Source organism: Coccinella septempunctata, chromosome 4 (genome assembly GCF_907165205.1).
Source record: "Coccinella septempunctata chromosome 4, icCocSept1.1, whole genome shotgun sequence".
Taxonomy (NCBI): Eukaryota; Metazoa; Arthropoda; class Insecta; order Coleoptera; family Coccinellidae; genus Coccinella; species Coccinella septempunctata.
The window spans coordinates 14,543,633-14,570,447 of NC_058192.1; the positions used below are offsets into that span (position 1 = coordinate 14,543,633).

At 34.7% G+C, this 26,815-nt stretch overlaps 7 protein-coding genes across 8 annotated transcripts; 3 read left to right on the forward strand and 4 right to left on the reverse strand.

Moving 5' to 3' along the window:
- Positions 1 to 521: 521 nt before the first annotated feature.
- LOC123312183 (EF-hand domain-containing family member C2-like) lies at positions 522 to 7,331 on the reverse strand. Its single transcript, XM_044896445.1, has 13 exons — positions 7,198 to 7,331; positions 6,953 to 7,138; positions 5,884 to 6,034; positions 5,519 to 5,820; positions 4,333 to 4,567; positions 3,912 to 4,275; positions 3,643 to 3,779; positions 3,403 to 3,593; positions 3,127 to 3,251; positions 2,952 to 3,065; positions 2,291 to 2,470; positions 1,551 to 1,653; positions 522 to 785 (listed from the first exon to the last, which is right to left on the reverse strand). Exons 1-13 carry the CDS (start codon positions 7,252 to 7,254, stop codon positions 576 to 578), a joined length of 2,355 nt encoding a protein of 784 aa, XP_044752380.1. The 5' UTR covers positions 7,255 to 7,331; the 3' UTR covers positions 522 to 575.
- Positions 4,679 to 5,376, forward strand: LOC123312184 (cAMP-regulated phosphoprotein 19). The gene is made up of 2 exons (XM_044896446.1): positions 4,679 to 4,836; positions 4,896 to 5,376. The coding sequence occupies exon 2, from the start codon at positions 4,897 to 4,899 to the stop codon at positions 5,260 to 5,262; it is 366 nt and encodes a 121-aa protein (XP_044752381.1). The 5' UTR covers positions 4,679 to 4,836; position 4,896; the 3' UTR covers positions 5,263 to 5,376.
- A 772-nt stretch (positions 7,332 to 8,103) lies between the features above and the next one.
- Positions 8,104 to 10,785, reverse strand: LOC123310833. Its single transcript, XM_044894509.1, has 2 exons — positions 10,450 to 10,785; positions 8,104 to 8,466 (listed from the first exon to the last, which is right to left on the reverse strand). The coding sequence occupies exons 1-2, from the start codon at positions 10,783 to 10,785 to the stop codon at positions 8,104 to 8,106; spliced, it is 699 nt and encodes a 232-aa protein (XP_044750444.1).
- A 257-nt stretch (positions 10,786 to 11,042) lies between these two features.
- On the forward strand, positions 11,043 to 11,593 carry LOC123311256 (alpha-crystallin B chain-like). Its single transcript, XM_044895107.1, has one exon. It carries the CDS (start codon positions 11,091 to 11,093, stop codon positions 11,505 to 11,507), a length of 417 nt encoding a protein of 138 aa, XP_044751042.1. The 5' UTR covers positions 11,043 to 11,090; the 3' UTR covers positions 11,508 to 11,593.
- A 1,306-nt stretch (positions 11,594 to 12,899) lies between these two features.
- On the reverse strand, positions 12,900 to 16,383 carry LOC123312322. The gene has a single exon (XM_044896688.1). It carries the CDS (start codon positions 16,255 to 16,257, stop codon positions 13,039 to 13,041), a length of 3,219 nt encoding a protein of 1,072 aa, XP_044752623.1. The 5' UTR covers positions 16,258 to 16,383; the 3' UTR covers positions 12,900 to 13,038.
- A 1,965-nt stretch (positions 16,384 to 18,348) lies between these two features.
- On the reverse strand, positions 18,349 to 21,968 carry LOC123312323 (importin subunit alpha-3). The gene is made up of 7 exons (XM_044896689.1): positions 21,807 to 21,968; positions 21,197 to 21,668; positions 20,914 to 21,140; positions 20,666 to 20,854; positions 20,294 to 20,435; positions 19,324 to 19,685; positions 18,349 to 19,134 (listed from the first exon to the last, which is right to left on the reverse strand). Exons 1-7 carry the CDS (start codon positions 21,879 to 21,881, stop codon positions 19,039 to 19,041), a joined length of 1,563 nt encoding a protein of 520 aa, XP_044752624.1. The 5' UTR covers positions 21,882 to 21,968; the 3' UTR covers positions 18,349 to 19,038.
- A 953-nt stretch (positions 21,969 to 22,921) lies between these two features.
- On the forward strand, positions 22,922 to 26,724 carry LOC123312324 (cytoplasmic protein NCK1). Of its 2 annotated transcripts, XM_044896691.1 has the most exons (7): positions 22,923 to 23,082; positions 23,416 to 23,573; positions 24,557 to 24,777; positions 24,889 to 25,099; positions 25,515 to 25,740; positions 25,792 to 26,062; positions 26,218 to 26,724. In XM_044896691.1, the coding sequence occupies exons 2-7, from the start codon at positions 23,462 to 23,464 to the stop codon at positions 26,425 to 26,427; spliced, it is 1,251 nt and encodes a 416-aa protein (XP_044752626.1). In that variant the 5' UTR covers positions 22,923 to 23,082; positions 23,416 to 23,461; the 3' UTR covers positions 26,428 to 26,724. The 2 variants fall into 2 exon arrangements, with proteins under 2 accessions (XP_044752627.1, XP_044752626.1); XM_044896692.1 differs by lacking the exon at positions 23,416 to 23,573 and having other exon boundaries at positions 22,922 to 23,082.
- The last annotated feature ends 91 nt before the right edge of the window (positions 26,725 to 26,815 follow it).

Genomic DNA, 26,815 nt, shown 5'->3' on the forward strand with positions numbered 1-26,815 from the left:
TCGAGAGTTGAGAAACGTTTTATTACCTACTTTTAGCTCCGAAAATTATTTCAGTGCCATTATTCAGTGATTGTATTAAATTTGTAATAAATGACTGTATATAATGTCCGAATGCGGATAATACCTAGAAATTCTAATGTAGAAACAGTATTATTTAACAATTGACAACAGAAAATTTTTAAAGAACTTAATAAAAAGATGAAATATAGACCTCAAAGTTGTTCGTTAGTTTTAATTTCTCATTCAAAGCTCTTTTCGATTGAATCTAGTGGTTATTCAACTTTCCAGTTTCCACTTACATTCGATTATGAAATGAAATCCCCAAGATACATACAGATTCCTCTGACGTGACATGGCTCACATCATAATGCGCATGATTCAAAAATCTAACATAGGATTTTGCGCGGAAGCGTACGAATTGGTTTGACGTGACGTGGGAATGTACGTCCCACGTATCGTATCATGACGAATCCACAGGTCACAGGTTTCCATTGGGAAAAGGTACAAAAATTATCTTTGTAGATCATCATACTGTATAATAATCCATTTTTGTATAAAAATAAAAAAAAAAATCCTTAAGCGGTCGGATGCGATGACACCACGTTAGTTTCCTTCCCAACGTTATGAGCCTCGTTAGCTTCAATTCTTTCCAGGACCTTCAAGGTATCCTCATGTCCAGGCATTTCTTTGAATGTTTGCTCCAAATCTAAATATTTGTTGAAGGCACACCAATCAATCAATCGGCCTGCTTCTGGTTCTCTTTCGGATGCCCACCAGAAATTGAACTGAAATTATTAGAATATTTTTCTTGTTCGTCTAGAACATAATACATACAGGATATAAAAAAGTGTGAAATATTGGTAATATCTGAAAATGGCGATTCTTCTGGTGAAACGCGGATCATTCATGCATAAAGTACCTAGTGAACAAGGTGAATCTATAAAACTCAAACCAAATACAAACTAATAAACTAATAAAACGTTTAAACGATATAGGGGAAGCCATAAAAATTTACCGCAAACCGCAAACTGAAAGCGACGACAGAAGCAATAAATCATGTTTCATTATGCCATATCCAGACGTAGCCACTAACTCTAGAAAACCTATGTTGTTTGTTGTTTGCGAAACTAATGATGTTTTCGAAGGCCTGACTGCGGTGCGGTGCGTACGTCTGAATCCGGCCTTAAAATAATCAACACGTTGGTTGGAGATTGCAACATGGTATTAAGTATACAAATGCCATATTCCAGTGCACAAAAAAATCGTCCCCAAAAACTTCGACAGAAACTAAAATTTTTGTGAAATCTTATAAAGCGTTGAAATATTGACTCCTTCTTGAAACTAAGCAGCCATTCTCAAGCTGAATATTACCAATTTACACCTTTATTTTTAATCCTTGTATGTACGCTGTATACTAATTCGAATATAAAGAATGTACGAAAATATTCAAGTCGGAAACAAACTATGTGGTTTCGGTGAAAAAAATTGATTTCATAAATTGAATGGAATCGACGATGTAGATAGATAAGGATTATTTTTATAGATCTTACCTTTATATTTATAGGAACCGTGTCAGCCATTGGACAAACTTTGCGATCGAGAAATTGCAATATGTCGTCGTAATAGTAGAGGCATCTCTCATCTCTTTTTATGCTGTGGATTGAATGTACTTCTGGTGAATACAATTTTAAGATGTGAGATTTTCATGACGATAGACTAGGTGGTGGGGGAGGTAATACAAAAGTGATTTTCGTGTTTCAAGACAAATTTTTTTAAGGGATGGGGTCTATGAGGTGGGGGAGGCAGCTGCTCGTACCTGGCGACGCTCATGACTAATACTATAGTCAGCAGCCCAGACTTCCTACTTTGGTATTTAATATTTTATTGGAAAACAGTCGCAGTTCAATTTTTACTTCAAATTACGCAACTTTTCATGTATACTTGAAGAGTTAATCATGCACCCTGTACATGCGGGGGGGTAGTTGGGGCAACCCAGAGATAACTCTTTCTCTGGGTGAGCTCTCCAATTTGTTCAGAAAGAAATCTTGGAACAATTTTGTGTGGAAAGAGACCGTGGTGGCAGGCCGAAGAGAATCCCTCTGCACACAATATGGGAGGAAATCCAGCAATTGGGTTCTTTTTTGTACTTTCGGAGTTTCAATTTCAATTACGTTTTATATACAAATAGGTATATGTTTCAGCGTTTTCATTTCGACTTATTGGTTGAAGAAATATTAATTTTATTCCAGTTTTATGCCCAATCCTGATGTATACATTTTAATGTACTCACACGTCCAGTACTTTTTCAATATGAGCCTTGTCCAAGGGTAGACGACAGGCCCTCAAGACAGTGTAGCACTCTTGTCTGCTCAATTTTCCACTCCTCTCAGGATCTCTCGTCAGGAAATACTCCCTGAGTCTTTCCAGATCATCCCAGAGGAACCTCTTCAGTTCCGTCAACGTAATTGCTCTGGAAAAAGTACTCAAGAAAGTTGCTATTTGTTAAAACTTATCATGAGTTGAAAATTGAAAGCCATGTTAAACACATGAAGCTTCGTGGTGATTATGCCCCACATCATTTAATTTTTGCATGATAACCAGATAAATTAATTTGTGAAAAAATTGCGTTATATATAATGTATATATAATAACCAACAAAGAAGAGTATAAAATGATAATTTTTTGAAGTTAACTCCTGAAATAGACACAACCAAAAGTTATGTATTTATTTATTGTTCACCGAAAATACTCACTTGCACTTTTAATTCCCGAAAATTATGGTAGAAACATAAATTAAGCGGAAAAAGTCTACAGACAAACACCCCATCCAATCTTAAGATTAGAAAAATTGCCACTCTAGATTCTTGATCAGAAGAAAGGTATTTTCCCAGTTAGTACTTAAGTTAAGGCAAACAAGAGACAACTGTCGTTTGAATTCTCCAATTACCCACCTTATTTTTTGTCGATCGAACCTCTCCTTAGTACAGTCAGCTGAAAAAGCTCTGGCAATTGTTATCATTTCGTGTTCGGTAAAATCATCCCCCATCACCTTGCACAGTTTGTTTCTGATGAAAAATCGTACTCGATTAGATTATTAAATGTTCAGTTACGAGAGACAGTTATTACCGTAAAGCTTCATAAGGAAGCACAGGTGCCTCATTTGGCATCATTTCTGCGACAAAGTCCTTATAGAAAGGCTTCAGTTTTTCTCGCACTTTATCCATGATCAGTTTAAGATTTGCTTTGGGGTACTAGAAAAAAAGGTTTATTGGTACCAATAAATACAATATATTAGCGATCTTGTGAACATGGTGGAAATAAAGATGGAGATGGAGATTGAATTTTATGAAAAGAAACCCTTGAGCAAAGTTTCAGTTGAATTTTAAATTTTCCTTAAATTACCTCGTGACTGTTTATTTCCATATATCTCAGGCAATATTCATCGGCGTCACAAAGCACAAATACGAAAGAATTAATAACGACGGTAGCTCCAACAAACATATGTTGCGGGGTGTATTTCAAAGGTGGTAGACTGGTGAATGTTGCTTGACCGGGTAGTACAACAGGAGCTCTAGCGAAAAAGTTGGTTCTTCCTGAAATATATCTGTTATAAACAATTATTTCTTTATTATTTACATCTACCTCCGTCGCAAACTTCGTAAACGCCAATAGTATCGTCAGCCAAGTAGTAACTGATGATAAACTTTCTCCTGCAGTTATCCGGATTTTTAGAAAGCATTTTGGCAGAAAACCGAAGGATGTGACTATCTAATCCCACCCTGAAATCACAAAATAGTGATTTAAAACATTTTTCTAATTCGCTGTTGAACATAAAAAGAGTTAAGAATAGGTAGAGTTAGCATTTATATGAACCTGTTCAAGACTAAGTAGGTAATCAAAACCTTGGGTACCTGTCATATTTCAAGAACTTCTTGAAGTCCTTCAAAGGCGCCTTTGGCTCAACCGTTATGCAATTTTGTGCGGAATCTTCGAACGAACCGTATCCATTCCAAGGAGGAAGCTGTCTCTGCCTGAGTCCCTCAGATTTAACTTGCTCAGATTTATCCCTCGGCATCTCGCCTGGAGGAAGATGATCTAAGCCATATTTCAGGCTATAATATGACCTCGTGAACGGATCCCAATCTGTCAAGACTATTTTTCTTCCATAGCAATTTATAATACTGCTTATTGCGAGGTCATTTTCCTTGTAATAGTCTTCTTCTAATCCTCTATCTAGGGGATCTAATATGTATCTGCCACCCTGTACACCCACCCCTAAAATTGTTTGAAGTTTTGAATTTAATAAAGAATGAATTTGATAGAGTTCGTCACCTAAAACATTCAGTAAGGTGTATGGCGCTGTATCACCAGGTCCAGCCAAAGCTTTACAAGCTTTTGGCAGTTTTCCGCGCCTCAAAAACATGAATCCAGAATCTCTTCCGGAGTTTTCTGCCACCTTTTCCTTGATCTCAATTGTATCATCCGAGAGAAAATAATGTATTTCTAATTTGTGTAGGTAACCATGCTCGGTCTCTTGATCATCCCAGTATCCGAAAAATCTCAGAACCTGAAAAAATCCATTACTTTATGCACACATTTCGGCCACTTGTTGGTGACGCCACTGGAATAATATTCGACTGTCCGCCCTGAATTTTTCATACCGTGAAAGATCATCGGAACTACTTCGTTCATAGAATATTCCTAACAAACAAATATCGCGGATTTTCAACCGTCATCTGCCATCTGCAAGTGCCATCCATTGATTATTTTTGATTTTCATGCTCTGTTTAAATTAGAGCAAAATAGAAATTAACTCTCGGACATAACGTTAATAAAGTAAGTTTCACCGCAACTTCACTCATTTCAGTGAGGTCCTCATTTTCATTTATATTCAGGATGAGCGAAGAGAACGTACAACAAACTGAGTCCCAAGAACAGGAAGAATCCCCGGCGTTGAGCCCCAAAGAGGCTGAAAAAAAAGAAGAGGAGAAATTGAGGGCAAAATACCCTAGTGCGCCTGGTGGACCTGGTGGTAGACTGGTAGGTGGTCATTCTGCCTTTTTACAGAAAAGATTAGCCAAGGGCCAGAAGTATTTTGATTCTGGAGATTATCAGATGGCTAAACAAAAAAGAGACAAATTGCCCATCAAGGCACCATTACCCTTTGCCGGAACGGGTGAGGCTATACCAACCCCTGATACGATACCAGTACGAAAAACGTCCATAATGCAGTCGACAAAATATAATTCTAATACCAGTTAGTTTTGGTTCTTATTTGCTTTGTCCCTGTTAAATATTTTTTGAACATTTTTTTATGTAACTAGATGTGTAACTTCAATTATCTGTTGTATATTTAATATAGCTTATTATTATCTTCGAGCTTCTTTAAATTTTTTCTAAAGTAAGAAAAATGGAGAACAGTGATGCAAGAAATTAAAGTATTTTTCTAGGAGAATTAATTTTCATTATATTTTTCTCTCCTACTTTTTTAAATGTCATCGAAATAGCTGAAAATTACCTTTTTATCATATTCTAAAAATTGGCCCCTTGTATCCTTGGTTCTCTTGGGTTTCTTCGACATGATCGCCTCTTTTTCTTTTTGTCTCATACTCAAATAAGGATCAGTAGGAAGGGAAATAGGATCAGGTACACAGATTCCACATCTGTTCAGAAAAGTTCTCGTGAATTTATCACAATCTATCAGTTTGAAACATCTGCCATAAAATTCTACTTCTTTTCCAATATTGAGATCAATAATATCATAGAAGTTTTCATCCATTGGTGGAGGAAATCTTATTCTCTGCCTGCTTATGAAACAGCCTAAAATACTCAACCTATATTTCTCAAAATTACTTCTTCCAATCCTTCTGATGAACTACTCACCTTGGAACACTCCACTATTTTCTACTTTAGGCTCCACAACTTGTATTGTTCCATCCTCCAAGTAGAAGTATATGATGACCTTACGAATTTGAAATGGTGATCCTCGTACTTCTTGGAGTGTTTCTTTGAAGTATCCATCAAAACGGAGTACCTAGGGTTTAGTATTGAAAAAGTGTTTTTATGTAGCATTTATTCATTCATTATGTAGCAGCAAGTGTGTCAGATACTATTTTGCATTTTGCGTTTATGTATGTTGATCACTTCAAATATGTATACATATTTCGAGGGTTGTCACCTTTAATGAATCACCCTCTATATATAAAAAATTCATAGATATACTTTAGTTGGCAAGGAAAGTTAATTGAAGAGATTGAAGGATATGGAAACATCAGAATAATGTAACAGGTTTATTCTTAAATTTCAATCATATATCAGAATTCAGAAAATTGAGGCTTCATGGAGAAAATATAAAGCTTTAATCTCTTCCACTAATAACACAATGATATGTATTCTGGTGTCGAATAATGTGTAAATTCGAATTTTCACCATAAAAGCTACATACAACCAAAGATTAATTAATCTTATTTGCATACAACTATTTTGCGTGATATAAATCTCACTTTTTAACCGTTTTGAAGAGAACCTATAATTCCTAGTCTCATAATTAGGTATAATATTCTCGTATGTGCATCATTTTATTGAAAATTATATACTTTTAACTGCAAACGTTGCCGACAAGAAAGAGGAAAAGAAGAAGTTTCAAATTAAAAAAATATTGAGTTTGATCAAGAAAAAACACTCAAATACTACACGATCGCTATAAATTAAATCCCTTGTTATTGCTGATATATGTTGCGCATCCTCAATTTGAGCTGCTCTGACATGTTCGTTTCAGTAAAAAAATAGTTCTGCATTTTAACAGAAAAGAAAAATTCATTTTGAGTACGGTACGTTAATTTTCTACAGTAATGTTTGAGAATAAAATAATTTCACCATTTCTGATCCCAAACCCATCAAGTTGATGAAAGCTCCAAAATTTTTAAAAGTATCACCAACAGTCCAGAATTACCTGCTTGTCAAAAACCAGCCACGGGGGTAGGTCCAAAACTTCACCCCTTGCGTATACCGATGGATATTTATCTGTCAAAGGACCAAACATATTGGGTTTCACCTTTTCTTTCAAGGCTCTATTTCCGTCTCTCGGGGGCCCTATGAAATCGAACTTTTGATCCATGTTGAATTTTGTTCTCCCAATCTACGGAAAATGGAGAAAGTAACATATTCGTGATATTTTTCTAAATATTCTCTTGTTACGTTCGGATTGAAGGTCCATCCTGGCAGTAGGGGTAATTCTGGGCACCTCAAATTCATTTTGAAAAACTGTTTGATGAGTGATGAGAGCAGCCCTTAATGACGGATACCTTTGTCATTGAGTGTTTTGTCAATAATATTGTTTCTATCGCAACATGCATGGTAATGGGAGTCCTATCACTGATTGAATCGCTAAATTTAACCAAGTTTATTCTCACATCGAGAAGCATGGATTCATAAGCCCAACAAGAGGAAGCATTCCAAAACTTACTGAAAATTTAAACATTTTCGAGCATAGGCTGATTTAACAAACACTCCATATTTCTGTGTTTTTATCACAAATCGACACATCACTATTTGTATAGTTGGGCAGTCCACGATGCTAAATCGGGATTTACTCGAGCGTCTTGGAGACCTAGTAGATTTTGAAGATTATCTAGTAGAAAGAAAAAATTATGTATGCATTTCCATCAGTGGGGAAAGCGTTCAATGAAAAGCTACACAGATATACTGTTCTGCTACGTAGATATAATAGGAATCAAAGAAGCATAGCAAATAACATGTCTTGGTATCCTCAAATGATATAAAATATGTGAATGTTTTGCTGTACCTTTTAAGAAAATTGTGAAGGAAAAATTGATTATAGTTAGGACCCTGATAAGCGGTCTCGGACACAAAATTCACAATTACTCACTGGGAACTTTTTTCATGAAACGGATCAAGGCTTAGAAGCATAATACTAGCTTTTAGAGAATCAAAACACCAAAAAAAGCGCAGAGTGGAAAGTTATGCCCAATGAAACTAATAACAATCTGTAATCAGAAATCAGATCGAAGCTCATTACTTAAATGTGTTTATTCAGACTTTGTTACATTTACATGAATGAAATACGTCAGTAATAACTCGAAATCAGTGTATATCGACTTTTCTGGAAACTCCATCGTCTCTTCTTTGCACAGGAACCTCAATTATCAGCATTCCTTCTGATAACCTGGCACTAATTTGTGGTAGATCGTAACCTGGCGGGATATCGTAGGAAGTGTTGAAATTCTTGGTGACTGTCTCATCCCCTTTGCTCTCATCTTTTTGGCCAGTGATGTGGATAGTGTTGCCTCGGGTTTTCACCTGGATGTCGGCTTTGGAGTACCCCTCCACGTTTATCTTTATTTTGACATGCCTCTCGTCGACGATGAAATTTGGGTCGTCGTTGAAGGAGCAACATTCGTTGGTTGAGGACATCTTGATAGGCTGGACTTCGGTAAGATGAGGATTCTAAGTAAGGATTACGATTTATATGTATCGTTTAGAAGGTTCACTTCCTTGTTTTTCCCTTAGTCTATGTCTGATGAATCATTTGAGGACATATGGAAGTTCCTGGTACGATGATTGGCGATTTATTTGCTTTATGATGCTTTTAGTTGAAATGCATATGATTGTACAAACCTTTATTGAGGAAACTTCGAATTCAAACTTGCGAGTATCAAATTCAAAATTGAATTAATTCCATATTCATTCATATATATTGAAGTTTTATCGAAAATATAATTCAATAAACAGATATTTTTTATTTTTCAATATCAAATTACTTGAAAAAAGCGCGTTATACGAGAAAATATGAAGAATACTTTTATTTTACAAAACGTTCAAATATTCACCAAATTAATTTCAAGAGTTGGGTTCTTCGAATTTTTGGTATTTTTATGGTACGAAATGGTCATAATGGGAATACTGGAAGACGTGGGTGATATCTTGTGTTCGAAAAAGATTCATCAAATAAATGAAAAACTTTATTCCGAAATTCATTTCATTCGATGAAACTGTTTGTGGGATAGAACTAAGAATAACATTTTTTATGGATTTTCAACAGCCTGTTTTCGAACCGAGCCGAATCGGAAAAAATGGTATACTTAGGTTAGGAAAAAAGTGTCATCTCTTTTGACCTCAAGACTCTACTGTTAAAATATTTGTACTATCAAAGACTCGTCCTGTATACCTGAATTCACAAAAATCTCCATGTCAATAAAAAACACTGGACCTTTTCGAAATATAACAGAAAAAGTATTTTATTTATTCATTTTGTTTTCGCTGAAACCTTTCTTTTTGAATTGAGGTATACTTCTTTCGAACTTTATATATTTACCTATACCTACCTTGAAACTTATTATATTAATATCACTAAAATATAGGTAGGTACGTTGATATTATGGAATAGTATTTGCTGAAAATGAATCCGAGTATAAAAAAAATAATAACATTTAGCTCTTCGCCTTTCAATTTATGAAGGTATTAATCCCCCCCCAAAAATGTAATGAAAACGCCAATTTGAAGCATTGGAAACGAATGTTTCTGTATGGAATTGATGAATTGCAGGTAAACTATATATAATGTTTGCCTTTACCCAACTAAAGATACCATCATTATGGAAAGGTATAGCGTGTACTGTAAATAACTCAAATTCAATTTGTCAAGAACGTGGAAATCATCCCACAATAATATTCATCATCGATTGATTAATTTTGATTAATTAGTGAAATTATTATTCCAGCAAGGTATTATTTAAGATTTTCAAATAGGATAGAATCTCTTGAGCAAAAATAAACTCATAAAAGTAATTTAATAACAACAAGGATACGAAAATCTTGGTGGATGGATAAAGGAAATAATTTCTTCCCTGATAAGAGTAGGTTTAGGTAAATAATATAAATAATGGTCATCGCGTAATTAAGCTGCCCACTTTTGATTCTAATTCATTACAATCTTCTGATGAATGGTACCTTGAATTGAAGGTACCTATACTTAAAAGGTAAGATCCCTGATTTTTTTAAGGGAAATTAGTCCCAATGAATTTGAATCAACCCTTGTTGACAGTTGTCCCGAAGGGGAAAAATCTGATGGTGTCAAGTCTGGAGAGCGTGTGGTGCTCTTCCACCAATCCATTTCTCTTGGGTATGGTCTGTGAGCTATTGCCTCACTAAATTTAAAATAATATTTTCATCCAACTAGATGGAGTTCTACCTCATCACTTTCAACCAGTGAAGCAATGGCTCATCACTGATCATTTCCAATTTTTTCAAATTGACACACTCTTTACGAATGATAATAATGCTGTTTTTACTGAAAGGCATTTATTGAATTCTTTATTTTTAAATTGAAGATGATGAACAATGATTTAAAAACACAATTTTCAATACGAAATTCAAATGAGGAGACACAATTTCATTCCTCTAATTTATACACCACTCTCGATGGCCTCACATTGTTCGCAGAATCTTTCCTCGGTACGCTGATGGTCAGCATCCCATCATCCCAAATCCTGTATTTCAACCTAGTCATGTCGTATTCTTCTGGTACAAAATAGTTCCTCCAAAAAGCACTAGAAGTTTTAGATCCATTCTCGATAACTTTCGGTTTCTTTTGCTTCGCCTCGACCAGCACTTTATGACCCACAGCGCTCACAACAATTTCTTCTGAAACATAGGGATAGACGAGAAGACTGACATGAAAATTATATTTGTGAAAGAAATCATTTTCTTCGGTGTGATTCTTTTTGTTGAGCGACGAATTTGATAAATTCACGTTATTCTCAATCATTTCTGAATTATGGGAAGCTTGGGAAAACTGCACAAGTTTCGATTTTTAGGACGCTAATGAGGATATTCCGAAAGAACCTACGAATAAATTGAAACCGCTCAAAATATACGGAAAACGGCAAAATCAATAATGATCTCATCAATCTCATTATTTTCACCTCTCTGCGAAGTATTTCCGTATGTGCATCATTACATCATCAGATGATTAATGATGTTTACTATGAGTTTTTCGGTGTTATATATTCCATTTCAACTTCCCTTTTTCGATATTTACAATCCAAAAACCATATCAACAACTCACTCATAATGCCGAAACTCTTCAATAAAAAAGAAGCCCCAAAAGCGCCAGAAAATAAAGATAAAGTAAAGGACGAACATGATTTCATTCGAAAAGAATTCGAGGAGTACTTTAAGAACCCGAAGAATAACAAATTCGAAAAGATCCTCAAAGATGGTGACTCCAAACCGAAGAAAAAAGATTTTCAGTTGACACTCAACCTACCCGAGTACAAACCAGAAGAAGTGTTGGTGGCAGCTAACGGAAACGTGGTTGAAGTCAAGGGAAAGCACCAAGAGAAGGATGAAAAAGGTGAATTGCAGACTGTAAGAAGTTTCATCAAGTCCTTTAGTATATCGGAAGATTGTGATGTGTCTCAGTTGAAGAGCAAGTTCGAAAAGGATGGCGTTCTCACCATAAGTGCACCAAGGAAGACTGACCCATGAGAGCAATCACTCGCAATTATTTAATATAGTACGCAAATTATTTTTTGTATTCGGACATTATATTCGACAGTTTTCTGTCCATTTTACATTTTTTTTTTATTTTTCATTATCGATCTTCAGTGCCAAATTTGAATCAATATGCATAAAGTTTTTGAATAAATGCTGAATATTCAGAAGTAATAATACCACTTCTCATTTTCCAGCTCACTTTGAAATGCTCTCTGGTCTGGAGTGCAATTTTTTATTGCAACTGTCGAAGAGCTCTCTGGAGTGCAATTTTCTATTGAATCATCAACTGTTTGGTGTTCTAGAATATTCAAAACAAATTCTATGCACTCCATATCCTAAGACAGTAATAGAACATTCTGATTTTCAGTCAGATTAGCAAATAGGTCATTTTAGGGGGGTCCAACCCCTTGCTCATTTTTGACCCAAAAAATCGAGGTTTTCGAAATCGAGTTTTTGTGCTAGGGTGGAAGCCTAGGCAACGCTGTAACGCTGATTATATAACCGGAAATCCTAATTCGATCAGACGAATATATATAACAGGAAATATCGCAGATTGAAAATTGCAATTTTTGAAAAATGCCATTTCCGATATGAAATTCTAAACGGAAAGAGATCAGAGATATCTCTGAGAGAGATAGGGCTTCGTAATTGCTCGTAATAGATTCAGCGTGTTCAAGAACCTATATTTTCATACCAAAATTTTAAATATCTGGCCCTGTTTAGGAGAAAATTTTTTTTTTAGTTTTTCCACTTTTCATTTTCGAGTTGACTTCGAAGAGTTCTCTTGAGTGCAATTCTCTATTGAATCATCAACTGTTCGGTTTACTAGAATCTTCAAAACAACTTCAATGCACTCCGTATCCTGGCCTGGGACAGTAATAGAACATTCTGATTTTCAGACGGAGTTGCAAATAGGAAATTTTTTTCTAATGCCTCGCTCATTTTTGAACCCAGAATATCGAGATTTTCGAAATCGAGTTTTGGTGCTATAGGGTAGTTAGGAAGCGTTAATAATGCTGATTATAGAACCGCAAATTGGATCAGACGAATATAACAGAAGATATCGCAGTCTGAAATTTGCAGTTTTTGAAAAATGCCATTTCAACAATAAAAACCTAAACGAAGAGAGGCTCACCAAATTGCTTGGAATAGATTCAGCTTATTCGAAAACCTATATTTCCATAGCAAAAAGGGAGGCCTTCAAATAATACAAAAATTGGATCATATGTCTACGTTATTCAGAACATAATCAGAAATCCTTAACAAGCCACACAGCTTCTGAGGGGTACTTCGGTACCTATGGAGAATCAGGATAATATGAATGAATGAATATACTGACTCTGTTAAATACACACACAAAATATTGGGTTATAATAATGGAAGTTTGAAAATTATAAACTTTATTATTTCAGATTTTACATATGCTTGTTCCTATGTATTGTAATATCGTGGAAAAATGTTTCTGACTACATAAGTTTAAATTCTAGAAACTGGACAGTCAAATTTGAAAAATAATTGAATTTCAAACATCTCTCGCGTCTATATCAATTCTAGGAGCTGTTATAATTAAGTAGTTATCTGAAAACGTGGTCTTGAGTTGACTTGTATCGATATTTTTCGGCACTATATAGGTTTTGAAGAAATTTTTCGAAAAGTATATATTCCTCTCATCATTCTTTTTCTTGCCCTCTATAGTAATTGTATCCCCTCTGATTTTGACAACAACCTCATCAGGTTCGTGATGCGGTACGAAAATCTTCAATTCGAAATTTTCTGCCTCTATTTGATTGTTCGTTTTGGTATTGAATGGTTCTTCCAGAAACACAGAATTATAAGATTTACATCTGGTGGATCTGGGAAGGGTGGCAAATTTTACATCTTCAGCTGTTTCGTTCTCGAAACCGTCTACCAAAAATTTTACAGATTTAGATTTCTCCGGGGCAGTCTTTGAGAGAACCAAGCATGATTTTCTTTTTTCGTTCTTGATGAACCTGGAATTTTCTTCGTAGTCCCTAGATACGACTGAATATTCTGGAATGCAAGTCTCGAAGTTACTCTGATTTTTCCTTGGAACTGTAACTAATAATTTTCCATCCGATGTAATGGTCTTCGTTATACCGTCTATGATTGTATTGTCAGGAAGGTCCACTTTGGTTTTGAATCTGTCAGAATCGCCTTTCAAAACAGCAATAGTGAGAACGTTTTTGCAGGTGCTGATCTCAAAATCTTCAATTTTCAAACCGGAAGCATCCATTTCCACTATGATATTTTCTTGGCCAATCTTAACATTGGATAGTAGGTCTTTTCCCATATACGGTATCTCCTTATTAACCTTCTTCTTGTTTTTGTATTTGGGAATTTCAACAATAAGCATTCCGTTCTCCAGCCTTGTCTGCAACCCTTTCATATCAAATTCTTCAGGCACGGAAAAATGGCTAACAAAATCTGAAAGGTTTTCCGAACCGTCGTAATACTTCTTCTTACCTTCTACCCTGACATTGTTTCCCTTCAACCTAACATTTATATCTTCTTCATAGCAATCTCTCACATCAACGTATACTTGGTATATCTCATTGCCATTTGAATCAAACAAAGAACCAAAACTGTTCACAGTGTTGGAAAAAGATTTTTCACCAATATTAGGAGTGGATAGGGCGTATTTCCTTTGCATCGGATTGAATCTATCAGGTTCATCTGAACATTTATCTTCTGAATATTGATGTTTCGCATGGCAAGGTATATTTGGTTGGAGATTAAACGTTTGATCACTATTTTGACGATAAAACATCTGGTTCTTAGAAAGTTTGGATGTATCGGTTGCTTTATGTTCTGGAAATCTGTACAACTGTGGTTCAACTGCATTTTGTCTCATCAATTTTTGTGGTATCTCCACAATTAGAAAACCTTCTGCCGATATGTGATACGTTAAAGCTTCCATATGATAATTGGGTGGTACGATAAATTTCTTGCTGAAACTTTTAGATATTGCTTGGTTTCCTAGATGACCTCCTTGGACAATGATAGTTTGTCCTTTAACATCTAAAGAAATATCATTATTTCTGTATCCTCTTATATCGACTTTAATGATGTAATTATCACCAATCTTTTGGGTTATGTAGTCGTTATGATTCACATCTCTGTTTTCATTTTTAACAATATGACTTTGCGATTTGAATCTTGGGATGGTAACGACCAGAATATCGTCATGTGTTATATAGGTATGGAGGGCGTTTAAATTGTAAGCTTTTGGAACAAAGTAAGATTTCACAATACCCTTACCAGGATTAGGGTGCTTGCACTCCACAGTAACTACATTCTTGTTGATTTTCACATAAATATCCTCAGTGCTGAAACCGTGAACGTTGAATTTCATTTCAAACTTTTCATTGTCGAGTTCTGCAGAGTCTACCATGGCCTGTTCATCTGGCTCGCTCAAGTTATCCAAAGAGCCACTCTTCCCTCGGCTAGCAAAACTTTTATTGTTATCTAGGATATCTGATAAGTTTTCTAGGGAACAGCTTCTTTTATTTCTTGGAATCCTGACGATCAAAACTCCATTAGATGTTAAGTGCTTCTTTATTTTTTTATTATCGCAGTCAGTAGGTAATAGGTATGACTTCATGAAGCTCTTAGCAATTCTTCCTTTCTGTTGAACCTGCTTTCCCTCAATTGTGATGGTGTTTTTTCCAGTTAGTTTTATAGTTATTTCTTCTGGTTCGAACCCAACTGTATCAAGTTTGATTTCAACGTAATCGTCTTTGATTTTCATATCACAAATGGCGTTCTCAGGTAGAAAAGTTTTGAAATCTTCCATCATCTTGCCTTCTGCCCGAGGCACGGACACTACAAGTACACCATCGGAGTGAAACTTACGGTCAATTTTTGAGATATCGTAATCTGCGGGAAGCACAAAAGTTTTTTCGAAAGTTTCCTCGGATTTACACATTTTCTTTTTCGATTTACCCTCGATTGTCACCATACGTTTCTGTTGAATAATATTGATATCGTCAGGTCTATAATTGGACACATCAATCTTGATTTCGAACTTTTCTGCTGTAATGTTGAACTTGCACTTCACGTTCTCCTTAGTTTTGTCCTCTTCGTCGTAAGAATTTATCTTCTTTGGGTCGCAAAAGAGTCCTAAGAATTTTGGGATACTTAAAATCAAATGGCCTTGTGGAGTGAATCTTCTTTCTAGTCTGGTTATTTCACAGCAATCAGGAAGGGAGTAAGTCTTGATAACTCTTTTCATACCAACCTCTTCTAGTCGTTTAGCCTTGATGGTGATGGTATTGCCGTTCACTTTGATCTTTATATCTTCAGGTTTGAAATCTTGGACGTTCAAACGGATTTCGAACCTGTCGTTGAGGTCCACGCAGTTATTGGTGCAGCTATCTTCAAGTCGCGGAAAATCGGAACATTCTTCTACGTCTCTTTTAGGAGCCTCTATGTAGACACCATCGGAAGTGATTGTATAACGCATTTTCTTCAAATCACAATTTTCTGGCATTATGTAATGTTTAGAAAAGTGGGTTGGTTTTTCCTTGTGTTTATCATTGAATAGTTTTCCCTCTATGATTATCCTATTTCCTTCCATCTTCAGTTTCACATCTTCTGGTTTACAATTCAACAAATCCACTTTCGTCTTGAAAATTTTTGTATCTTCGTTAGAGTTTGAATCACATCGGTTTCTTGATTTTTTGTAACAGGATGTCGACGTCGAGTCTATTGTGGTCGGCATTTTTGAATACTTGGATACTTATTATACACGCTTGAGTATTTGAAAGTATGAAGTATAAGACGCAAATGAACTTTTTGGATCACGGCTCGTTGCAGATATTTATATGCGGAAATAAGATTCATGTCCTATTTGGGAGGAAGTGAATAGATTGGGTAATCGATGAAAGATAAATATTGTTAGCTCATCTGATTAATAAATGAAAACTGAATGGCTTGAGGATTAGTAATAAAATAATGTAGGATTCGTCATCGAAGGTAGGTATATTTATTTGATTAATTCGTAGCATTTTCGATAAAAGAATATTAGTATTGAATCTATGTGCGGCCGATGAAAATCCATAAGCAAAACAGAAATTGAATTAGGTACATGCTTTTTTGTAGCAAATTTTTATTTTTTTTGTTCATCAGAATTAGTCTTTTAACCACTTATCGAGTTTCATCGGTAAATTGATAGTGGCTAAATAACTCCTCAGATAGAATACAATTTTGTTTTGCGATAGCTCATAAATATATGAAATTTGGTAAAGAAAAATTCAATCAATAAAAAATCTCCTCATTTTGTGGCAACTAATTAATTTAATTATTTTAAACAGTGTTTAAAATAATTAAAACGATATCCGAAGCACTTTTATAAAGAGACCCAGGAATTGTATGTATTGCCAATAATGAAACTAAATACTAAATAATACAATAGGTACTTCACAATGCATGTTTATAATTCTTTCAGTTCATTTTCACATAAAATAAGTTTTTCGAGATATATATGTACCTATACCATGGAAATGTTTTACTGAAACACAGCGGCGGATTTTTGAATCGCCTATATAGTCTACTGCAGTGGCTAGCAGTGAATTATTGATTCTATCAACAACAAAATTCACCCTAGAAACTGAATGTAAGTACATACTTTAAAATAGGGCATATATATAGAGAGAGCTGATGGCGTGCAGAAGTATATCTATAGTAACGATTGGGAGATCAATAACTGCTTATAGGGCAGAAGTCTGGCATGCCGAAGCATCCGATCAGACAAGCACGACAGGGACAGACCTAAGTGTGCATCAAGGGAGCTGCCCAACTATAAAGCACGTATATTGATTGATAGTATAGCTGATGGGGCCATACTCAAAATATCTGTGGCAGGGAAAGGGAATGATGATATTAAAAGTCTAGGAGCATTGCCATCGCTAGAAAGATCTAGCGATGTGATGATTAGAAAAGTACGCATTTAGAAGAACGATGCTGAGAAGAGAACAGGCATCAAGTGCACAATATCGTCAGACTCCTGTTCGAGTATCTTTCAGACAGAAATACTCGTAATTCAAAGACTTATAGATATGAACCTGGAAAGAAACTATCGGAAATCAGATAAAACGATCCACCCTGATGGTCAATTGATATACGATCATATTGAGCTCCCGCGACATCGATACAAAGTGGTATGGAAGTGCCACTTTTGCCAAAACTGAAATGGCTTAGAATAGCAGTCCTTATAGTCTAGATTACTGGTCACTCGGGAATCCAAGAAATTTATTTTCATTAAATTTCAATCTAGGCGATGGCAGCCGAAATAATTAACCATAGTTGTTGCTCAGTACGTTCAAGATTAACTGAATATTTGTATGGGGTAAAGAAAAGATTGGTATATGGTGGTGAGATAAAACAGTGTAGAAAAATTGAGACTGAATTTGAAGTGCTTGCGACATTATTCGGTGACAAAGTGCTGCCTTATTTTCGCATTTTATATCGGGTAAGACTGTGCGAACAACTTTGAAGAATGACCTGAACCTGTCAATATTTTAAATAGGTCATTGCAAGAGAAAGTGTTTTTTGTTACATTCTGATCATTCAGATCACAAATGATCTAGGGTCGTATTGAAACCTATTTATTTATTTATTAGATTTTTCCAACTTAGCCTTTTCAATACTTTCAATGGGTAAGCTTTGGTGGAATGTTTTACTTGGACCAGTTCATCTTTTGTTAAAAGACTATCCTTCAAAATACCGTGTAACGCATGTTTACTCTGTATGCTTTATAAATATGAGCGTTGAAGATGTTTAGTACTCAAAAAGTTTGGATTGAAAGACCCAATTAATATTGTAAATATTATATTTACTAGAAATTTACATTATACTCCGAATAAAATTGTTACTCCAAATAAATAATATGATGTACTTGGTTTTGAAGTACACATGAAAATATTCATTGTTTTGATTCTTAATTCCGCTTGGAGTATGGGCACTACTCTGGAAATGTATTTAACAAAAAATTTTCGATCAGAACAGTGAATCTCCATCCAATGGACCAAAAATTCAACAAACAATTTACTCAAATCTTTCGAAAAAATTTGTGCATGACCCTGTTATTGCATCGTTAACAAGTAGGTATCTATATACTGGAGAAGGGTGAATCCGATAAATGTCATGCTCAAATTTTTTAATGTACGATCATTTTAATATCATTGTCATTTCACATCACATTTCGAAGAGAATTCGCAATCCCATTAATTTAATTATAAGTCCACAAAGAAAAGAGATTTCTTACTGAATTAAAATGAATATTACAATGAGTTAAAAATTTCATTCATTCCTACTAACCGATTAAAATAAATCAAATCAAGATTCTGTTCAACTTACTAAGTGTTTGTTTCTTTCAAATTTATATTTACATAAATACTATAAAATTAAAATGAACGTACATCAGTGGATGTTGAATTAGGAAGCGAATGCTCTAGGCAAAAACAATGTATGTAGTCAAAACTTTTGAGCAAGTCCTTTCACATCAAAACTGGAAACCTTCGTTTGGTATGTTGGTGTTTGGATCAAAGGTATAGGTTGCATCACCTGCAGCAGGAACTAAGGTAGGGTCTTCCTCCGACTGAAATAATAAGGATGATCCATTGAATAAACTGAACAAAATAGACAAAAGTTGATAAATCACTGTAGTAGAGTTAAAGAAATCAAAAGAGACATTATTTCGAATGACTGTGAGTGTAAATTAATGAAAGCTACATGGCAATCTTACCAATATTCAAAATCAACCAATCAATGAGAAATTAATACTCACATCTTCACTGAAATATCTTTCAATTATGTCATAAGCTAATTTGTAGATCTCGATGTTGTCGTGATTCTGTAGTTGTTCAATTTTGTCCAAGCCATTGCATTCTTCAATCATTGTGCACAGCCTATCCACTATGTGTGTGGACATTTTAAGCATATTGTTAATACCGTCTAACACAACTTGGATAACCTGCGCATCTTTACAAGTTAGCAGATCACAGAAGGGAGAAATTACACCTTCGTCAATCAAGCGGGTTACTTGTTCTCTGTTACCTCCAATTGTGAGATTGCTTATAGCCCAAGCTGCCTCTTTCTGGGTTTGGAAGTCTCCTTTTTTCAGGTTCATGATAATGTACGGCAAAAGACCTAAATGCAAATGCAGAAATTGAGGTACAATATTTCCCTGAATATATTCACTCGATAGATGTTTTTACTTTTATTTTATTTAATCATCCAATACACTTTTTTCCTGTTATAGTTAAGCAAGCAAAATATTTATGTGAGGAGTTCATCAATTCTTTTTTCATTTTGGCGATTAACTAGAAAATTTTCGTCAGAATATTCAAGGCACAAGTTAACATAAATGAAGCACAAATGTTTTAACTCATTTTTGTGAAGAAAATAACAAAAGTTCTGGAAACCTCAAGTACTTTAAGCAAACATTGAAACGGCACACCTCAGTGCATGTATAGCACATATTTCAGACGTTAAATTCCGAAAATTTGAAAAGTGCTGTAGTGAAACGAGTATGGAATTCAAAAAAATTTCAACAGCACAAACCTAACACCAAATTTTTTTTATGGAAAGTTCTGGTCCAACACATTGAAGATTCTTAATACTTCTCATACATATTATCTAACTGGAATTAAGTATATATATTTGCAACTATAGACACCAAGAGAGCGATATGAAAGAGCGACTTATTCTTGAACAAATATTAGTTTGATTAATTGAAATTTTACAGATTTTCCTACCTGCATCAATGACTGCTTGTACTTGTCTCTGATTACCAGCGGTTATATTGGATAAGAACCAAACTGCTTCTTTGCATATCTTTTCTTTGGGATGTGTCAATAAAGCTGGGAAATGAGATAAAGCGTCGCAATTAAGGACAACCTGAAAAAAATTCAGCTAGAATTTCAAATCCCATTGTAACAAACATATCATGAATGCTTCATAAGATCATAACAGCCATCTAAATATGGAGGGGTTGCAGTTCCTGAAAGGCTAACTGAGCCTCAATGACCTCGGTTCAAATAAATATCGAGGGTTAATATTATTCTTATAATAACAACCAAGAATTAGATTAAGTGATGATAAACGGAAGGTTTCAAAATGTTCCTTACTTGCGTCTGCGCATCTGTTCCAGTCACAATATTTCCAACTGCTCTTAAAGCTGCTGTCTGTACCTTAACTTCTTTATGACTCAATAGTGGTATTAATTTAGCTACTACACCACTGTCAATGACCATTTGAATCTGATCATTCCCTCCATCAGTAAGATAACTCAAGGCCCACACTGTGTCTACCAAAATCTATAGAAATACAGTGATAAATAAGACACAAAAACTGATTAAAAAAAAAAAACACTCACATTCACATCTGTATGATGTATTAATGCATTTAATGCGGGAAGAAGGTCACCAATTGTTTTCTTAGGTGGTGGAGGTTCTTTGTTTCTACACAAATTTACAATGACCCAGGTGACGTTTCTTAAGAAGGAGATGGGAATCTCAGGTTTGATGAATGATAATAAAGGTTCAACAACCCCTAATTCTATACAATAATCTCTTAATAAGGGACCATCACCAATGATGTTACCTGTAATATTCACATACATTTACATCAATAAATTAGATACAAGCATCACAATTTACCTAGAGCCCATACTGCTTGCTCGCAAACGTTTTGCTGATTCGAATGGAGAAGTCTGAGGAAAAGTGGAACTGCTCCTGCTTGTACAACTTTATTTGTCTGAACAGATGTCCCTGAAGCGATGTTTGTCAATGCCCATGCAGCTTCAAATTGCAGTGCAGGATTATCATACCGATCTAAACATTTAACAAGTACTGGTAGGATATTGCTAGCTATTAGTGCATCAATGGGCGGATTTCTATCAGAAGAAAGCAATTTTCTAGCAGTTTGAACAGCTTGTAGTTGAGTATCTGGATCGCTGTCATTATTTGCTTCTGCTACGAGTAATCCTAAATTGGTGTTGGACAAGCACTTTTCAACTTCCTCTTCGTCAGTCGAGTCGGCAATTGGGACATTTCGTCGTTTCTGTAAGGTTTCCTCTCTTTTGTTTTTCCTAAGTTCAACTGTGACCTCGTTTCTTCGTCTTCGCATTTCCTATAAAACATGTTAATTATCTTTCTCGTCTTGACATGAGGCTGTATGACCTTTATAATTAGTTTCATTGGCATAAAACGCAATAAGTCACTAATGAGTTTTTGGATGTAATAAATAGGATTTGAATAAATAACTCACATCTTGATCTTTTCCTTTGTTCTTGAAATGTTGGAGTCGACTTTTAAAGCCTTGTTGAATAGTTGGGTCCGCCATCTTCTTGCTTTTGTCTTGTCAGATGTAATATTCTATTTGCAAGTTTGCACACTCTCAAGCGGTCAAATGTCAAGAAAAGCCGGTAATAAGTGAACAGTTTAGCCTATTTTTAATGGAATCATGAAATCTCCCTAGACCTGGGGAATTTTCTTTGTGAGTCGTTCTTTCGCGGTTGCACAAAATTTGATCGATGATGTCATCATCTACATTAATTCAGTGGATGTCATTTGTCATTTTCTGACTTTTCTGTATTGTTCACGTAGGGATGGAAAAATTTAACATAAAACATCGATTCTGCGATACATCGTGAAATCGAAATATCAAATGTTTCGATTTTATTGATAATTATTGAGCTAAACAAAACGAGTTATCAAAAAGGAAGCTTGGTTGAAAGGGCGAGCTATATAATAAAAATTGAATAGGTACTAAATATGCTTTGATATACTATATTAATCATATAGGATATGATTCATTCATTCATTCAAACTTCTATTGAAAAACTAAATCCTTGATTGAGATTTATTTAATTACTTGGAATTGGATATTTATTTTCTGATTTTCGTGAATTCAGTCTGAATACCGTATTTTTTCAAACTCATTTCATTGAACTTGAACTCCAAAAAATTATGAGTTAATCTTCGATTGAACTAAAAAAAAAATGAGTCATTGACTCATCTATCTTTAAACTCATATTTAATATGCCCGCAGAGACAACAACTTGTTGTTTTCTGTGTTGTTATTCGCAGAGATTCTTTGAGAATAGCTGTGCTGTGAGGATCTCTCGGACGGTATATTTGCATTTTTCCTTTATCTTAAGAAAATTTCCGGAAAAAACCTTTATGGGAGGTGGAGAGACTTTTAATATTTTTTCTCTTTTTCTGGTATGAACATTTCAAATCCCTGACGACAGATAGGGACGTCTCAGAGACAACTTGTCTCTGTTGTCTCTGGGACGTCTCTTTTTGATCTGACATTTCTGATATTTCTACAGTCGCTGAAAACCGCTTTCCAATAATTTCTCCCTCGGTGAAAATGGATTCTGACAGCTGAAGGCTGTGTAGCTGTCGAAGTGTCGAAAGTGTTCGATACGAATTAATCTAAATTGAGGAATTTTTGTGCGGCTCCGATTTAAATTTGTGTGGATGGTGCTGTTTAGAACATACATATGAATTTCATTAGAATATGTCCAGTTTGAAACTCGGTAACTTGAATTCATATTTATTTAATCCTGTATTGCACTTATGTTTTGGTTTTGTTCTCTGGTCCCACCCCCGTCTTTTAAGTGCAAGCATCTTATTTTAGAAATTTTTATCACACGTGACTTTTGCAGTGCAATTATAGATAATCCAATGATACTCTGTTCACTTTTAGCAAATTTTTCATTATACTCTACATATAATGTTTCAATGTTGGGTTAAGGTTCCCCCAAGTAGAGGACAGATGTGTACTCTTTTGTGTTTACATTCTGCTTAATATGTATCAGTTATTTTCATAAATTTGTTACTTAGCAATTATTCATTTCTTTATGTTGTAGAGTAGAAGCATGAGTGATTGCTATATTTAATTAGTCGTATGTGGTCATGTTGGAAACCAGGTCTGTTCGTGGAATGCCAGAACCTTCTTGGCAGTCTAAAAGTAACTTTGGGACTAGAGTACCATCTCACCAAATGGCTGTTCCAAATGCTCGACATGGTATGTTATTGAATGAGTAGACTTAGTGGAGTAAAATAGACACATACTTGTCTTCCATGAACAGTTTCACCTGATATTTCATTTGGCTTTGTTTTAATTATTCAGCATGTAATGTTATTTAAATTTTTTCATTATACTCTGTATATGGTGCACATGGACAGGTTTTATTTATGAATGATTTGTCATTTACCATATTAGCTCTTTCTATAGATTTTCAACTTGAGTTGGTAGTAATTATTGAAGTCCTAATTTAATGGTGTATTAACAGTTTTCATTACATGACTGAACCGGCATATATATATTACATTACTTGATTTCATAGGTAATGAGTAAAAATTTTGAATCACTGTTCTGATATGAAATTCATCAAAGTATTATTGATTATGACACTCTTGAACATACTAACTATTCATTATTGTTTAATAATATTACTTAATGGATAATTTTTTTCATATACCTGATTTTATCGAATATGCATGTACCTAAGTAGTTAGAATTTAGTTACTTGAGTAACTTGAAAGGAAGCAAAATTTTCGCAGGATTTTTCTTGTTATATCGTTTTGGAAATTGACAAAGAAATAATTGATTGAACATTCTTATTTAATGTGCAATTGATTTCTTGTGGTTAATTGATTCAGTGGTATGGAAAGTGTCTTTATACTAGTTTTATTAGGTCCAGAGATTATAGGTTGTGATGCTGTAAAATGTTAACATTCTGTTTTCCAAACATTTTTGAAAGGATAATCATTGAAAATTTATAATCTGGTATTGGGTGAAATTATGTGTTTTCAGGATACTTAATCTTTTAAGAATAGTGTGTATCTTTGTTTATAAGTATGACATCATCCTTTTTATTAGAAATTGTGGAACTAATTATTCTATCTGTGGCCATTAATGCTGGATTCTATCAGTAACTTGATAGTTCCTTGAATAGGAGTTATCACTACCTGTTGACTCAATTGATTGTTGCGGTTATATTGTAGGAAAAACAGGTCAGGACGACGTCTGTTATGTTATTGCAAAGTACGATTATGCTGCACAAGGACCTCAGGAATTGGATCTTAGAAAAAATGAGAGATACTTCCTTCTTGACGATTCCAAACATTGGTGGAAAGTTCAGAATTCAAGAAATCAAGCTGGTTATGTTCCTAGCAACTATGTCAAGAAAGAGAAACCATCCTTATTTGACAGCATCAAAAAGAAGGTAATCTGAATAATCTGATGAATAAGTTTTTCATTTTTCTCAATATGGTGGTGAGGTTTCAAAAACAATACTTTTGTGGCAATGTGGGTGAATTTTTATTCTGTTAATTAGGTAAAAAAAGGTTCGGGATCTAAAACTCTTCCTTCAAATAATTCACCATCCAGGACAGTGGATTCTCCAAACATGGCAAGGCGACAGGCTGCTGATCCTTCTGAAGCCATTGGAGTTGCTGTGGTTAAATATAATTATCAAGCACAGCAAGCCGATGAACTGTCATTATCAAAAGGGTCAAGAGTCCTAATTTTAGAGAAAAGTAATGATGGTAAGTTTAGATTCATTTTTATTCTTAAAGAAGCAGTTTTTTTTTTCATTTGCCCATTAGGCTATTTGTATTTCATGAAAGAATTCTATGACAGGTGTATTCGTTTCTTAGCCAAGAATTAAAATCATCTTTTAATTTTTAAATTGCTTAAGTTAATCAATTCAATTATTGAAAATTCAGCTAACCTTACCTAATTTTAGAAAAAAGTAATGATGGTGAATTTGATTTGTTTTTATTCTTCAAATATCAGTTTTTTTCGTTTCCAGTATTTTATGTGGAATTTAGTGAACATTTTTTTTTTCAAGAATTGAGATTTCTTTGAATTTTTTAGATGAGTTGACCCACACAATTACTGAACATTCATTGAAATATCCATTACTGATCTATCTTTAGATTACTAGCATTTTTTTCATAGGATGGTGGAGAGGTCAAAGTGGAAACCAAGTTGGTTGGTTCCCGTCCAATTATACCCAAGAGGAAGGAGATGCTGATGACACATTCCACACTTATGCTATGGCTGAAAATGTTTTGGACATTGTTGTGGCACTATATTCCTTTTCTTCCACAAATGATCAAGAATTATCGTTTGAAAAGGGAGATAGACTAGAGATCATCGACCGACCACCAAGTGATCCGGAATGGTAATAAGAAAAATGTTATTTTTGTTTATAATCTAATTTATATTCAAATAGGTACAAGGCAAGAAACTCCCAAGGACAGATTGGTCTGGTACCGAGGAATTACTTACAGGAGCTTTCTGAATATTTAACACAGCCCTATCAAGAAAGGAACAAGCAAGATAGGATAGACATAATGGAAAGGTCACAGCAGCAACTGGTTGATAAGCCTCATTTAATGGACAGGCCATGGTATTATGGACCGATAACCCGAAATGATTGTGATAATTTATTGAATAGACGAGGACATGATGGTGATTTCTTGATCAGAGACAGCGAGACAAACGTAAGTTTCAAAACTTGTCTGCTTCAAGAATACGAATTACATACTTTCAATGTACTTGAAATGTTCATCATCAAGATACAGGGGTTAAGAAAAGAATTGAAAAAAAGATTATTATTTTGTATTTCATTGTTCCTGAGTTCAATCGTTCATTCTAGGTGGGAGATTATTCTGTATCACTTAAAGCGCCTGGACGTAACAAGCACTTCAGGGTGCACGTTGAGGGCGCCCTCTACTGCATAGGACAACGAAAATTCCACACCTTGGATCAACTAGTTGATCACTACCAGAGAGCACCCATTTATACTAATAAACAGGGTGAAAAACTTTACCTTGTACGTCCACTCCCAAAACCTGCCAATGGATAACCTTTTTGAATGAAGTTGCATAGTCTAAGTAGAACAATATTTGTGTGAGTGTTGTATGAATTTTTTTGCAGTAGCTCGTAATGATAAACTTGACGACTTTCTTGAAATTCATTCGATTATCTGGTCATAATATTTGTGAATATGTTTATTTTATTTAAGTTATTATTAATAAATGTAGAAGATGTACTTTGAAGCTACATTTTCTGCATATTTGTGAGATGGATGAATTGAGTAACCATTGATTGAAGTCTGAAGTGTGATGATTTTTATTTCACTAAATAAACTCAGTGCAAATTATTATATATTTATTTTCAAGAAAACCATGAGAAATTTCAATTCTCTGATGCTTTTATGTGGTAAGTTTTCATTTTTATTTTCTTCACCAAGT